The 16,550-nt window shown below is 45.0% G+C and overlaps 1 protein-coding gene across 1 annotated transcript in view; it reads left to right on the forward strand.

Moving 5' to 3' along the window:
• The window catches only part of IQSEC1 (IQ motif and Sec7 domain ArfGEF 1), a 379,541-nt gene that overhangs the window by 74,020 nt on the left and 288,971 nt on the right, over positions 1 to 16,550 (forward strand). The window contains exon 2 of the mRNA XM_064156311.1: positions 404 to 433. Within this exon, the coding sequence (XP_064012381.1) occupies positions 404 to 433 (30 nt within the window). The remainder of the gene's footprint in view (positions 1 to 403; positions 434 to 16,550) is intronic.

Below are 16,550 nucleotides of genomic sequence, written 5' to 3' on the forward strand. Positions count from 1 at the left end.
AGGCTAAGGGGAGACCTCATGGCTTTCTACAACTGCCTGAAAGGAGGCTGTGGAGTGGTTGCTGCTGGTCTCTTTTCACGAGTAAATAATGATAGAGCAAGAGGGAATGGTCTCCAGCTGCAACAGGGCAGGTTTAGACTGGACAGTAGGAAACATTGTTTTCACAGCAAGAGTGGGCAGACATTGGAATGCACTGTGCAGGGAGGGGGCTGAGTCACCAACTCTGGATGTGTTTAAAAGCCATTTGGATGTGGTGCACCTTGTAGAGTAGGGTTATAGGTTAGACTTGGTGATCCTGATGGTCTTTTCCAATCTGAGTGTTTCTGTGATTCTGTGAATTTTTTAGACTATCTGCTAAATGCTGAAGTAATCTTGTCCTAAGTGTCTGTGTTTTCCTTTACAGGTCTGAAGGCGAGAGTTCAAGAAGCATCAGGTATGTGCACGTTAAGTTCTTCAGCTCTCCATTTCTCTGCTCTAAGAAAAGACTTCATTTCAAAAGCATAATTTTGTTCAAAAGAGTTCAGTTGGAACAGATTTTTTCTTGCCACTGTTGGTTTTGCTGGTTCTACTTAGCATGCCATTTGTATTTTGGATGAAGGATCTTCTACCTAAGCTCAGGAATAGATGAGATGACATTTCCTGAATGCTTCTGTCTCCAATATGGTTTAAGATTTCATGTCTTAGTTTTGGTAGCTGCAAGTTACTTGTATTTCCCAGTGTTTTTCATGAAAATTCATAATAAGTGGTCTTTTGTATTGGTGCCTGTTTTGGTGGGAGCAACATTTGTGTTGAGGAGAATTCCAGGTGTTCTTAGTAGCTTGCTCTTTGCTTGACAGCAAGACCCTTCGTTGACTCATTGCATTACTCACTGTGCACTTAGAGTCAGATAATTCAGACAACTTTATGTCTCAGAACTTGACTTTTAACTCATTTAGTGCTTTCTTTTTGCTTGTTACTGCAAGGGTATTTTTTTAATCCTACACCTTGAGGCTGTTTCTGTGTGAGTCAACTCTGTAGAATCTGTAACCGCGTCTCAAAGTCTTCCATGTTCCTTAGATCATTGCAATGAAGTGGATGCCCTGATTCGGAAGGAACGTGGCCATTGATCAGTGGTGGTGCAAAATGTGGGCTGTGGACTCACTGTAGTATCTCTCAGCTTGCTTGGGGGAATTGACAGGACTGTGTGTCTGAAGATGCTGAATTTCGTTTCCTTAAAAACAAACAAACAAAGCTAAGACCTTCGCTTGTAGAGCCAGAAATCCAGTTCTTACCCACAGGTCTGCAGTCTGTCCACAAAACCAGGTGAACTGCAGAATAATCCATTGGCTACCAGGAAAGTAGAAGTCTGTAGGAAGTGGGCAAAGATCCTCTGAACTGCTTTTCTCTTGTGACAGAAGTCATACTGACTGCAGCATTGCCCCAAGTCCTGGGCTCTGCAAGGCAGGGTACTGGCATATTTTTAGTCTACAGCAACTGAGCTGGACAAAATGACAAGATGCTGCCCTTCAGCCTGTGGTCAGATGTCTGTGATTTACTCCTTGGTTGGTTTTGACTCCCAGTAGGGTTTCCAATCCCCTGGCAAGCTGTGGAAGGGCCAATGCTGATTATTTAAAGTAACTCCAGCAGCACATGAGTTTACAGAACTGTAACTGAGGTCACATTTCAGCCTGCAACAGTCTTTCTTGGTTTGACCTGTGGGATCCTTTTGCCCAAACGAAGGGTTGAGGGTGTGTGGCATCTCTGCTGCCATCTTAGTCCATCTATTGGACACTATATTTGAGGTGCTTCAGTGGCATGTAGGCACAGTTGGAAGCCAGCTACTTAAGATCTGGTTTGGGTGCTACCTGCACACTAAATGTTAACAGAACCCTAGCCCTTCCCCCTCACATGCAGGGGCAATGAGCTGGGATGATTTCAGTGTGTGCTGTTTGGCTGGTAGGCTAAGGGACTGGGCTGCAAGGCTGCTGAAATAACATTAGGCTGTCTTGCCAGACAAATCCCACACCTTAGAGAAAGGGTCTGCTCAGACCTGGTGTGTCTGTAGGCAGTACTGCCCAGAGTATCTCTCTGCTGTATGCAGCCTTTGGGGTTGTGCTGGTGAGAATCAGCACCATGTGTTCCCTCCAGAAACCTGCAGGTAATCAGCATGGCTTTTGGAGCACTGATAAAATCTTCTGGATTGGGGCTGTTCAGTGAATTAATTCTGTTATTCAGCATGAACCTGAGTTACTCTGAGGCTCTTATGATAGCCTAAAATTAGGCCAACAGATGAGTGCAGGAGCAGGCAGCTTGAGCAGAAGGCACAGTCACAGTGCTCCTGAAATGCTCTTGCATTTCAGCTCCTCCATCCTCCCTCTTAAGCTGTGTTTCTTCAGAGCAGAGGTGAAACGTCACAGGGGATGTGCTTTTGTGTTGCTATCTGCATAAAACTCTGGCCAGCTTTTGTCTTGTCTTGGGCAAAAGCTCACTTAGCTCTTTATCTATGTCTAGTGGCTTCTTTAGCTTGTGGTTAATTTGCTTCATACTGTTTTCTTGTATTTCTGGCAAATGAAGATGAAATGTAATCATCTCAAATGCAGTGATAACGTCAGCCTAGGGAATAGTGCTTAAACCCTGAAGAGAAGAAACTATCATCCCTGCCCACAGGAATAGCAGCAAAATGCCAGCAAATCAGTATGCTGCCCATACTGTGCCAGTGTCTTCTGCCAAATTGTTCAGCTGGAGTCATGAAATAAAGTAGAGGAAGGAGCTGCAAGAGGTGGGGAGCCAGGGATGAAATGTACTGTCTCAGCACAGTAACTGCACAGGCTTGAGTGAAATCAAGTTTAAGGGCTCATGGTTGTGGTCAAGTTTCTCTAAACTCCCTGAGAGGAGGTTGAGGTGAATTGGGGGTTGGTCTTTTCTCCCTAGTGTCAGGCAATAGACAAGAGGAAACAGGCCTGAAATTGTGCCGGGGAGGGTTAGGTTGGAGATTAAGATTTCTTTGCTGCAAGAGTCAGGCATTGGAAGAGGCTGCCCAGGGAGGTAGTGGAATCAGCACCCTTGGAGGTGTTCATGAAATGTGTGGCCATGGCACCTGGGAATATGGTTTAATGGCTGTGCTGGTGTTGGGTCAGTGGTTGAACAGAATGATCCCAGAGGGCCACAACAATTCAATGGTTTAATCAGTCAGGATTGTAGAGTTTGGCTCTTGCTAACAGTGGCACTTCAAATAAAAGCATCATTCTAGACAAAGGGTGAGATGTAACCATTTCTTTTTTACCCCCTCTCTGCCAGAAGGTTACAGTCAGAGGGATGATGTATTTCCTGGTCTCCAGAAGCCTGTGTCTGTGACATTTCAGTGACTTTTTACACAGAAGCCAGATCCTCCTGGTGTGTGCAGTGCCATGTGGGTACCAGCCCTGCCAGTGCACTAACTGGCTTTTATCTTTGTGCTTCCAGCAGCTGCAGAGAGCAGAATGGCTCCATTTTGAATCCAGTGTGGGTCAGAGCTGATGCACTGCAGTGACTTGTAGAGTAGGTCTGCTCTGTGCCAAACTCCTCTTTTCCCTCCTTATGTCCTGTCAAACCTGTCAAGCTCTTGTCATCCTCATTAAACTTGTTACTCCTAGGATGACCTTTCTGGCAGTTGTTGCTGAGCAGTGAAGAGAAGAATTGGGATTCAGAAGGGCAGATAAATATCCACACCTTGTGGGGCTTTCACTTTTGTCCTTACCTTTTCCTCCTACCTCCTCCCTATTCCAAGCTGTGACACACAGTGGGACTGGACAGGCCACATGCCTCCACTCCTAGGACTGGAAATCTTGAGGTTCAGGCTAATCTCTTGCAGCTGAGTGAGTGGAATCAGGCTGATGGCCAAGAGGTCCTTTTGGAATGGCTGGATTTTTCTCATACTGCAGTGAAATACCCAAAGCAAGTCATGTTCTAGAACTTGATATTCTGTTACTCAGCTGCAAAACTCCCTTCTTTGAGGAGTTTGTTTTCAGTAGTTTTATAGCTTGTCGTAAGGGTGAAAAATTACCCCAAAGATGCTTTGAGGTGCTCTGAGCTGCAGTAAACACTGAACCAGACTATGCAGAGACAAGGCTGGTGCAAAAAAGCAATGTCTTTCTCAACACTACACTGAAAAAGTCAATCATCCTGACTATTTATTTTTCTTGGCTTTCTCATCATAAATTATCCCATTTTGTGCAAGCCCTTAAAATTATTTCTGCTGATAATATTGTTGGACTCTGATAAACTTGCTCTGGTTTCCTTCTGGTGAGTGCCATGCAATTTGCAAACCCAAGGTATCTGTGAAATCTGTTGGAATTGATAAATTGCTTGGAGCACTTTGTGTTCTCAGATGTAATGAACACATCCACCATGAGCTATGAACTTGTCAGTGCTGTGGTCCTTTTTAATTTGTTTTACAAGCAATTTTAATATTCAAGTGGTATGGCCTGACAGTTACAGATCAGAAGGTAGATACCTGCTGTTGTCTGGGGGGGAGCATCAGGAAGAATGTGTCAGCAAATCAAAGGAGATTCTCTTCCCCTTCTGCTCTGCCCTAGTGAGACCTCATCTGGAATATTGCATCCAGTTCTGGGCTCTCCAGTTCAAGAGGGACAGGGATCTACTGGAGAAAGTCCAATGGAGGGCTACAAGGATGCTGAAGGGGCTGGAGCACTGCCTGGTGAGGAGAGGCTGAGAGTGCTGGGGCTGGTTAGTCTGGAGAGAAGACTGAGAGGGGATCTGATCAATGTCTATAAATCTCTGAGGTTTGGGGGTCAGGAAGGAAGGGACAGGGACAGCCTCTGCTCTGCCCTGCCCTGGGATGAGACAAGTGGCAGTGGATGGAAGCTGCAGCACAGTGAGTTCCACCTCAACATGAGGAAGAACTTCTTTACTGTAAAGCTCACGAAGCACTGGAACAGGCTGCCCAGAGAGGTTGTGCAGTCTCCTTCTCTGGAGACTTTCCAGCCCTGTCTGGATGTGTTCCTGTGCGACCCGTGCTAGAATCTATCGTCCTGCTTTGGCAGGAAGGTTGGACTGGAAGATCTCCAAAGGTCCTTTTCCACCCCTAACATCCTGTGATCTGTCATATCAAAGTTTGCAAGAGTTTAGCAACTAAAAGGTAGCATTCCTCTCTCTGCTGTGGGCCATGTGTGTTTAATGAACAGAAGGCAACAGAGGAGAGGATTCAAGTGGTGTAAGAGGTGAAGAGGGACACAACAGATCATAGAGTCATTTGAGTTGGGAAAAGCTATTCATATCATTGAATTCAACCATTCTCTGACTCTGCCAGGTCTGGGGCTAATCCATGGCTTTCAGCACCATCTCTGCCTCTTTGAAACACCTCCAGGGATGGAGAGCATCTCTGATTATCAAGATTCTGAAACCTACCCAGAAGAAATTCCTCTAGTCTGCCTTTCCTTCTTCTCCTGTTTTTATTCTTAGAAGATGTTATTAGTAGCATGAGGAGAGTAGTTCCTTTCATAATGTCAATAGATGGAGGACATGGAGAGTGTCTGTGGATGTTGAGGATCATGCAGAAGGGCTAATTTCTTGTAAAGGTCATGTGAGGTTAGGTGAAGTAACTGTCTCATTTACTTCAGAGCAGGGAAGAAGTGTAGCAGATCAGCTTCATTCTGTGCTGTGAGGAATGGCTGTTAAACAGACCTTGACAAACTCCAGTAACTGAGCCAGAGGGAAAGTTTAGCAGGAAGCAAAGGGTTGGGTTGGATTTGGTTTGGTTTCCTCCATAAAGATCTACTTTAAGTGTGTGACTCAGCCACCTCCCTGATAGCTTGCAAAGTGCAGGGTTTGGGCAATTAAAGGACAGAGAGACTTGTAAAAATAATTTTCAGGACCAAATGTATTGCTTTGCAGTCTAAATGACTCAATGCCTACATTTAAAGAGTCCTTTCCTGGCTGGTTTTAATCATTCCATAAAGATTTTTTTTTCTACAGTTTTATAACCAGGCCTTTAAAATGTGCAAAATCACCATTTCTGACTAATTTAAAACAACAACCAAGGAAAAATAAATCCCTCCAATAGATTTCTACATGAATGTCAAGCTGACCCTCTACAGAAGAGTGGAAGATGATGAGGTTCTGGATGTGGGTTTAAATCAGTTTTATTGCTGCTAACAGAAATGAAATAGAAGGGAACGACAGAGATGGCTCTGGAGTTGCCAATGGCTTTAAAATTACAGAACTTTAATTGGTGTTTCAGAATGAGAGGATGGCAATATGTTCATCAGGCTGTCAGAACTGCTGCTGCATCATCTGAAGTAGTTAACTCTATGCTTGTAACATTAACATTTAAAAAAAAAATATCTATTTGGTCCTAAAAGTAGTGTAAAAACACCCACAGGATAAACAAGTTAAAACTAAAAGTGCAATAAGAGTCATGGAATGGTTTGGGTTGGAAGAGACCTTAATGATCATATAGTCCCAGTCCACCTCAGCACTAGAGCAGGTGCTCAAAGCCCCATGCAGCTTGGCCTCAGCACCTGCAAGAAGCAAAAACCCCCAAATCCCAAGTTATAAATAAGCATGTGACTGTAATCATAGAGGTCATCCAGTCTGGCCCCCTGCAGTCAGCAGGGACATCCCCACTGGCACAGATCACCCAGGGCCCTCTCAAGCCTCACCTTGAATGTCTGCAGGGAAGGGGCCTCAACCACCTCCCTGGGCAACCTGTTCCAGTGCTCCACCACCCTCACAGTAAAGAACTTGTTCCTAACATCCAATCTAAGTCTCCTCTTCTCAAGCCCCTTGCCCTGTCACTGCAGGCCTTTGCAAAGCTTCTCTCCATCCTTCCTGTAGGCCCCCTTCAGGTACTGACAGGCTGCTATTAGGTCCTCCCAGATCCTCCTCTTTCCAGGCTGGACACCCCCAGCTCCTCAGCCTGTCCCCATAGCAGAGGTGCTCCAGCCCTCTGATCATTCCATGGCCCTCCTCTGGACTCGCTCCATCAGGTCCATGTCCTTCCTGTCATGAGGGCTCCAGAACTGGATGCAGAACTCCAGGTGAGGTTTCACTAGAGCAGAGCAAAGTGGCAGAACCACCTCTCTGGATCTGCTGGCCACACTTCTTTGGATGCAGCCCAGGGTATAATTTGCCTTCTGGGCTGCAAGCACACACCTGTCTGCTCACGTCCACCAGCACCCCCAAGTCCCTTTCCATAGGGTTGCTCTCTAACACCTCATCCCCAGCCTGTACTGACAGTGAGGCTTGTTCTGTCCCAGTCATCCATAATGACTTGCTGAACAGTACTAAGGGAAGTGAATCGTGAGCTTTCCAAGGTTACTTGGATGCAAATGGCAGAATCCAAGAATTCCAGCATGGTGTGGGTCTGGGGGTTGCTAAATTCCTGTGTTTCTGTGAAATGCAGGTAGGACTCTGCAGTTTGACATTTTGGCTGCAGATAATGTGTTACACTGATATTTGACTTCTGGATTACTGCAATTCCCAGTTTTCTACTGAAAAGCATTCCTAAAAGTCGTGTCCTATCCAGGTGGGCAAGCTGGCCTCTGCGTGCACTTTGTCTGAAGTGATTTGCAGTGGCAGCAGACAGATGTGATTTGTGTGAGTTCTGAAGAGCCCAGGGTGCTCAGCACAATTCTCTTGAGGGGCTGATGGGTGTTGAATTTGCAGTCTCAGGAAGACAAAGCTCTGGAAGTGGTTTCACTGAATGAATATTCAGTGCAGCTAATTCATGTACCCAGTTCTTGAGGGAGTTGTTCTTCCTCGGAAGCAGTCCCATTGACTGCAGTGCAAGATAAGGTTTGCTCAATGAGCAGTGTGTGGGCACAGAGTAATTCAGCCTGATGAATGCTTGTAGTGCCACAGGATTTCTCTGCTCTGTAGATGAGATATTTTGCTGGAGCATGCCCAGAGAAGGGCAACAAAGCTGGCAGAGAGTCTGGAGAACAGGGCTGGGGAGGAGCAGCTGAAGAAACTGGTGGTGTTCAGTCTGGAGAAGAGGAGGCTGATGGGAGACCTCATTGCTCTCTACAACTCCTGGAAGGAGGTTGCAGTGAGGTGGGACTTGGTCTCTTCTCCCTAGTATCAGGTGACAGGACCAGAAAAAAATGGCCTGAAATTGTGCCAGGAAATGTTTAGGTTTAGGAGTGGTCAGGCATTGGAACAGGCTGCCCAGGGAGGTGGTGGAGTCCCCATCCCCAGAGGTGTTCAAGAGATGTGTTGGCATGGCACTTTGGGATGTGGGTTAGTGACCATGGTAGGCTAAGGTTGAAGGTTGGGCTCAATGATCTTGAAGGTTTCTTACAACCCAAACAGTTCTGTGATTCTGTATTAGACACTTGCAGAGAGGCCTTAAGGATTCAGGTACCTTTGGTTCAGGTACAGTACAGCTGTTCTTGTGTAGTAGTCTGCTCACTGAAAACTCAGACGAGAGAACTTTCATAGCTTTTATTTCTGGCCTCGTTGCTTTAGGAGAGTAGCCATGGCTAGGCTAATTCTTATCCAGCAGGAACACAAGGCAGCAAAAGCCTCATCTGTAAAAATCTACACAACTTGAAAGACCTTTTTTTAAATCTTTTTGCTTTTAAAATCCATTTTCTTGGTAGTTTTATGTCTCTGTGTCCTTCAGGAATGATCCTTAGATTGGGAATTTACCATGATTTAGATATCTGGCTCCTCATCTGAGCTGTTTGAGTGATGCTTTTGGATGTTTTCCAGTGAGTGCAGATGTAAATAAATGGAAGATGAGGCAAGCAAACTGTGTATTGGAAAAACCAAGAACAGGATATTGTGCTAATGAAAATATAAAGGCAAAAGCAACATTTTAGGTTATCACAGCACAGAAGAAAACTGAATATCCTAAAATACACTTTATGAATAATTGGGATGAAGACTAAAGCTTCATTTGTCATGTAACTGCATACTAGGAACTATTATAAGTAAGCTGGGGTGGTTGACAATGTGTGTTTGAGGCTGAGGTGATGCCTACTGGTTGTTTTCTTCCTGCAGTTCTTGCCCTGCTTTCTGGAGAGAGAGGAAAGTACATTTTTGTCATAATTTTCATGGGGCTCTTCATAGCTGCTTCTTTTTCAGAGAGCTATCAGAGGCTTCTAACTTCTGGTGTCAGTGCAAAAGTGATGTGGTACACTCAAATACCTCTCTTTTGAAGTGTTACAGGAGTCCTATAGAGAATGTTCTATGGATGTCTTCAGTCTTTCAGTCTCTTTGGATGCTTCTGTTTATTATAGAGTCCAACTAATTTTGATCTTCAAAGCTTTAGAAGTGCTGAAGACTGGAGCAAATTACTCCTGTTGCAGTGAACCTTGAACTCAACTAAATTGAATCCTTCCTCTTTAGGTACTGTACAGCAGTCTCATGCATGAATTAAGGTGACATTATTATTCAGTTTGGGGAAAAATGTGTGCCTTTATACCCCAGCAAATACCAAAAATCCAGCAGGCAGTCGTTTCAATCACCAGCCTTCTAATCACATAACACAGTAATCATGCAGAAATTGAGGGAGGTTTCCAGGCTGCAGTGGAGATGAGGATTTCAGCTCACACATTGTCATTTACAGTGTGCTCAGAACATACCGAGATCAGCTTGGCTAGCCTGGGATGTCACAGCTCTCTTCTTCCCCATCTTTTCCTTCTACTGTTGCTTTTGAAATGAACTGCTTTGAAAAGCATGCTTGTAGGTAACCTTCTGACCAATACAGGATCCTCTAGATAGCTTCAACCCTCCTGCCAGAGCAGGACCATACCATCTATATATAATCTATGATCTTTCTTTTAAACTCAAATCAAAAGTCAGTCTTCCAAACCTGGATTCTTAAGTTATAGTTGGCTCCTGTTCTGGTGGTTTCTCTGGATCCTCTTAGAGTGAAGAACTCTAAGGCTTGGCATAGTGGGCAGCTCAAGTAAGGAAGACCTTATCCAGACCAAAAGCAGAGCTGCTAAATCAAGCAGCCAGCAGGTGCTACCTGCTTGGCCTTTTGGGGGCTATCCAGTGTGTTATGAAAAAGGAAATCAGAGGAAGCTGAACAGTAACCCAAAGATGCCCTTGGTTAACTGCTGGACCTTGTAGATGCCTGAGGAGTTCATGAAGTAGCTGACAGCTTTTTTCATTGTTCTGGAATTCTGTGTGGGAAACCAAGAAGTCATCTGCCTGAGCAATTTGGCTGAATCTAAGGAGGACTCTAAAACTGCAAGGCTGAGTGATTGAATATTTCAGTAACTCCCAGCTTCCCCAAATTGCTTTATAACCCTTGTTCATTGGGCCTGGGGCAATTTGTCTTGGACACGCTGATGAGAATGGAGGAGGTCTGAAGGAGTGATGCCAATGCCATATGTTCAGAGTGCAGGATTTCTGCTGGATTATTAAAGAAGCAGAAAGATCATTTAGGAGAGACCAAAGGTAATAAATAATCTACTTCCCCACTGCATTTCTACTAAAGCCTCTGATGTCTGCCATTATGGCCAGACTGACTAGGAGATTTTATCAGAGCAGGATGATTCCCTGAAGCAGCTCTGTCCCTGCAAATACTTGCTGTTTGTGTACTGTATGGTGATGACAAAGTGGTCTACAGGGAGGGAGCTGCTCTTGCTCAGTCCATTATTTAACCAGCTGATTCTGACTGGGCTGTAGCCCCAGGGCTAATGTGATCAGATTCGCTTCCATCTCTCCTTGGCCTGCTGTATAAGCCAATCTTTTCTTTTCATAAAGACCAAGCACATGGGAGAGAGTGCTTTCAAGTCTTTGCTTTCACTCAGCAGATGAGTCATTTTCTCAGTGCTTGAGGGAAGCAAATGTACCTGCTGTCTTGCGAGGATACAGTCCTTGCCATGCCTAAGCACCAGTGATGTAATGCAAGTGCCATTTGAAGCTGTTTCTCTAGCTGCAAGCTCATGGAGAAGTAGTGCTGGACACATTTGTGGAAGTCTTGGCTTTCATCAGAAGAGAGCAGTGCTCCTTTCATAGCAAAACCCAGAAGGGCTGCCTGTTCTCAGGATCTATGCTAAGGAGTCCTGCTTCATTATTTTCAGGGATATCCAAATCCTCATGCCCTGGTATAAAAAATAAACCATGACTTCAGGTCCTTGTTCTCACCTAGGACATGCTTCAGAATAATTAGAAACTGTCCTAAAAATTGTCCTAGAGTAAATCACAGTAACACTGTTTGCCTCTGAGGAACATATAGTTTCTACTCTGTGCAGACCAAAGCCTTTGGTCTTGTGGAACTAAGTTCCAGTAAGGTAGATGTTCTGAGACAAGATACGGTACTGTGTTGGTCTGAGTGTTAGATAGTCAGGGTTTAAACTGAACTGGAAAAGAAAGATTTGCATTTGTGTGTGCATGTCTGTGTAGGAATACAGGCTCAGGATCCCTGTCAGAAGCAGTCCTGTGCTATAATAATATTAAATATATAGAATCACAGACATATCATGGTTGGAAAAGCTCTTTGAGATCATCCAGGCCAACTGTTCTCTAACTCTGCCAAGGCTGCAGCTAAATCATGGCCCTCAGCACCACAGCTCTGCTTCTTTGAAACTCTTTTGGGGTGAGTATTCAACTACCTCTCTGGGCAGCCTGACAGTCTTTAAGAAACTTCTTCCCTGAAAAGGTTCTTCTCATGTCCAACCTAAACTCCTGTGGTACAACTCGAGGCAACTTCCTCTTGCCCTGTTGCTTGTTACTAGGGAGAAGAGACTGAGCAATATGCAACGACTAAACAGTTCATAGAAACATAGAATGATTTAGGTTGGAAGGGATCTCAAGGATCATCCAGTTCCAAACCCTTGCCATAGGCAGGGACACCTCCCACTAGAACAGGTTGCTCAAGGCTTCATCCAACCTGGCCTTGAACACCTCCAGGGAGGGAGCAGCCACGACCTCCCTGGGCAACCCATTCCAGAGTTCACCACCCTCACTGTAAAGAACTTCTTCCTGACATCCAGTTTAAATCTCCCCTCTGCCAGTTTAAACCAATTACTCCTTGTCCTGTCATTACAAACTTTGTCAATAGTCCCTCCCCAGCCTTCTTGTAGGCCCCCTGCTGATACTGGAAGGCCACTATAAGGTCTCCTCAAAGCCTTCTCTTCAGGATGAAAAGCCCCAGCTCTTGTAGCCTGTCCTCATAGCAGAGATGCTTCAGCCCTCTGAGCATCATTTAAAGAACTCCAAGAACACTTTGAGTGCTTAAGGAATTAGAATACATATTACTCCATGTGTCTTAATCATAATGAACAGAATAGTCTCTTAATTTCCTGTTGCAGTGCCGTAGTAGATGCTGCCATATGTTTATGTTGGTGGCGTTGTGTAGGCAGAAAGAGTGGGAGATCAGCATATTTCCTTTCTTTTCTGAACTGAATTAGTTTCGTAATGAGAGCAGAGAACACATACTAGGCAGGGGAAGCTGGAGAAGCCAGAGGTCAAGTTGAAGGAGAGCTCATCAATTCAACCCACACTATCTACATTTTAGGGCCATCCAGTCAGTGAGTGAACAAAGTCACTTGCAGGCCTAATGCAAGAGGTGCAGGACCATTCTCCTAACCTTCAGCCTGTTGCATGTCACTTCTTGGATGTACGTATTTGCATAGGAGCACAGGCTGGTTTGTGTGGGGACAGTTTGATCTCATCCAGTCTGACCCCCTGCGGTCAGCAGAGACATCTGCAACTACAGCAGGTTCCTCAGTCTCAAACCACCTGATCTGGAATGGCTCCAGGGATGGAGCATCTCCCAGCTCTCTGGGCAATCTGAGGCAGGGTCTCACCACCTACATTAGAAAAAATGTCTTCCTTCCATCTATTCTAACTCTCCTTCTTTTAGTTTAAATGCCACTTGTCCTGTCACAAAAGATCCTGCTCAAGTCTGTCCCCAGCTTTCTGCATGGCTCCTTGAAGCATTGAAAAGCCACCAGAAGGTCTCCCTGGAGCCTTCTCTAGCATGGACAACTCCAACTCTGTCCTCCTGCCCTCACAGCAGAGGGCTTCTAGCCCTCCTATCTTTTTAACCCCTCCATCTTCTACCTTGCTTCTAAATGACATTAGAGCGTTGACACTCCAGCACAGAAACCATTGTGCAGAGCTGGGAATTCCTTCTTTGTGTAAGCAAGCAGGGACATGCTTGCACACCTACTCTGCAAACCAGACTAGCAGCTGGCCTTTCATTCCTCCACTGCTGTTTTACATCTTTCACCACTGAAGCCTAACCTAAGGCATTACCAATCTGAAGCTTTTATGGAGGTCTTTTCATCTGCTTCAGTAACGAGCATTTTAATTACTACTTGGAGGACAAAGATCCTGCTGCTGTTTCTTAGTTGAATTAGGGCAATATGAAGGGTTAGGATTAAGATGAGAACCATGAAAGCTGATTTTATTTTTTATTTTATTTATTTATTTTTACTTTAGCTAGTGGCAAAATTGAGATCTGCTCCTTGAAAGGATGTTGGAAGTTGTTAGGCAGTGGATAATTAACAGTAGGAGGATGGAAAGGTCCAGCAAGGGTTTTATGCAAGCTCATAAGTTACTGGTTCTTTATTCAGAGAGGGTGATGTGATTCTTAGAGCTTGTCTGCTCCAAGTGACTGTTATAAGTGAAAAGTATTAGCTGGTACTATGAAGTGAGTACAAATAGTAAGTGCTCTTGACCCAGCCTGCTGAAGAGGACTTTGAATTTCTGTCCTGGCTTCCACAAGGTAAAACCTGGCCTCTTGTCAGGCTTTCTCCCAACACTTCCTGCTCATCTTATGTTACCTTTCTCAGTTTTCCTCTTAAAGAGTCAAGCAGCTGGGCAGTCTGCAGTGATCTCCATGGGCTATTGCTAGTTAGTGACGCTGTTAGTCTAATGAACACATCCATTATTCCTTCTGTACATTCTCAGAGTGGGTACTGCATCTCTGGCTTAAAAGTATAGTGTCAATAAGGTTGGAAGAGACCTCTAAGATCATCTAGTCTGACCATTCACCTGACACCACTATGGCCATTAAACCATCTCCTAAAGTGCCATGTCCACACATTTCTTGATCACCTCCAGGGATCACAGAAGAATCATAGAATCAGTCAGGGTTGGAAGGGACCACAAGGATCATCTAGTTCCAACCCCCCTGCCATGGGCAGGGACACCCTCCTCCAGATCAGGCTGCCCACAGCCTCATCCAGCCTGGCCTTAAACACTTCCAGGCATGGGGCCTCAGCCACCTCCCTGGGCATCCCATTCCAGGCTCTCACTACTGTCATGGTGAAGATCTTCCTTCTCACGTCCAGTCTGAACCTATCCACCTCCTGCTTTGCTCTGTTCCTCTCAGCTGCTCCTCATAAGACTTGATCTCTAGAGCTCATCTTCAACCTAAGCCTCATTCTTGAGCATCTTTCTGTTTACCTCTGTGTCACTGAAATACCAAATGAACTGTCCTGCCTATACAGACAAGCACCTGGCAAAGCTGCATTAATTTCTTGCAACTGTGAAGAATTCTTGTTGAAAAACACAAGCTTATGGTTTCTGCTCATTTCTTTGGTGTGGAGGAACTTAAGATGCTGGTTTTCAAAGTTAAGGAGCTGTAGCTATTACCTTTCTCTTGCTTTGCAGCAGATGGAGCAGGCACACAGTTCCTTTTGACATTAAAACTTACTGTGTGCTGAACTGATTCATAAATGAACTCGTGGTAAAAATCCAGATTGAAATTGATATTTTAAAGGATAACATAATGTGGATTTGCTTTTTTGGAAGGCCAGGAAATGAAAGCAGGAGTGCTGGACTTGGGTTAGCTTTCTTTCTGGGGGAAAGATATATCTAGGTTGCCAGGTTTAGGCTGTTTGGTTGTGCCACTTTGTTCACCTTGTTCTTTTGTGTGCAAACTCTTCCAAATGTGCTTATTGTGAGTCAGCAGAAAAAGAACAGACAGTAACCGTAAGCCAAGCATTCAGGAGTACTGTAGTATGGTGAAACAACCTCTGTGCAGACCACAGAGTGCCAGCATGGGAGGGGTGGAAGGGATCTCTGAGGATCATGCAGTCCCATCTGCCTGCTAAAGCAGGGGCATCCAGAGCAGCTTGCCCAGGATCACATTGGCCAGCTGGATTTGGAATCTCTCCAGAGAAAGAGACTCCACAGCCTCTCTGGGCAGCCTGCTCCAGGGCTCCAGCACCCTCACACCAAAACAAGTTTCTCCTCTTGTTCAGATGGAACCTCCTGGGTTCCAGTTTGTGTCCACAGCCCCTAGTCCTGTTTCTGGCCCCATCCTCTTGCCCTTCACCCTTTATCTCTTGCTGGACCTTGATCAGATCTCCTCTGGGGCTGCTTGTCTCCTGGCTCAACAGCCATGGAGCCCTCAGCCTTTCTTCCTCATAAAGATGCTCCAGGCCCCTCAGCAATCTTGTAGCCTCTGCTGGACTGTCACCCAGTCAGTTCTGGGAATGTGCATGGCCCTGATGCTGCGTCAGGAGTAGGTGATGGAGGCTCATGGATGGATGGATTGCATGGAGAAGAGAGAGAGGGTGGGTCCTTTGCTCTGTTGGGAGACACCTTTGAACTGAGGAAGCCATCATTCAACTCCAGTTGTCTTTGAGTCTCTCCCATGGAACCTGACTGGAAGCCAGTGAGTAGCAAACAGCAATTAAAAAAGGTAGGAGACAGTGTCTTCAAACAGGTTCCTAAGAGCCATTTTCTGTACAAAATAGTGACAAATGCCTTGAGATAAGAGAAGGCTTAGTGCATTGGAGTATCTTTGTAATGAATAAATCATCTCCTTTTGTAAGGTTAATGAAGGCAGCTGTGATATGAACGATGACAATGCAGTTGCTTGCTAGGAAGTCCTTTCTGAAGAGTGTTCCTCTGTGGTCTTGACCAAATAGTCTTCAGAGCAAATGTGGTGTGAATGTAGGCTGCTTAATGCATCCTGCAGTTTTTTTTACCTAATAAAAAGAAGTCTTCCCTCCAAATGTTTACTAAGCTGCATTTAAGCCACATTTGCATATCTCGATCTTCCTCTCATTGCACGACTGATGGTCTGCAGAGTCATAAATATCGAAACCCAGCGTGTAATTAAGAATCCTTCCTATTAGTGAGACTTGTCATTGAAATGAGGGCAACACAGAGCAAAATTCTGCTTTTGTAGACACTTTTGTCTGTTATGCTGACACTAAGTGGGTATTTTGATATGTCAAGTGACAAGATAAACGCAGCGCAGTTTGCTGTTGCGGCTTTTTATAGTTTCATAATGGATGTTCTTCCCTCTTCAAAAGGCTCTCTGCAGCAAAAACTCATTCATTGCCACGTCTTCATTTAGTTCAAACTGGCACATAAACAGATGAAAATTGTCTAGCTCATTTAGAGGTTAAAAAAACAAGGCAGGATTTATTTCTTTGGAGTACCTTACTCTTGCTCTTCTTGCTTTTCCTGACTGCTTCTTAGATGGAAGCAAGAACCTGGTAAAGGGTCTGGAGCGGAGGGCTGGTGAGGAGCAGCTGAGGGAACTGGGGTTGGCTAGTGTGGAGAAGAGGAGGCTGAAGGGAGACCTCATTGCTCTCTACAACTCCCTGAAAAGAGGCTGGAGTGCTCCTCAAGCACTCTGAAAGTTT

Source organism: Pogoniulus pusillus, chromosome 16 (genome assembly GCF_015220805.1).
Source record: "Pogoniulus pusillus isolate bPogPus1 chromosome 16, bPogPus1.pri, whole genome shotgun sequence".
In the NCBI taxonomy this organism is placed as follows: domain Eukaryota; kingdom Metazoa; phylum Chordata; class Aves; order Piciformes; family Lybiidae; genus Pogoniulus; species Pogoniulus pusillus.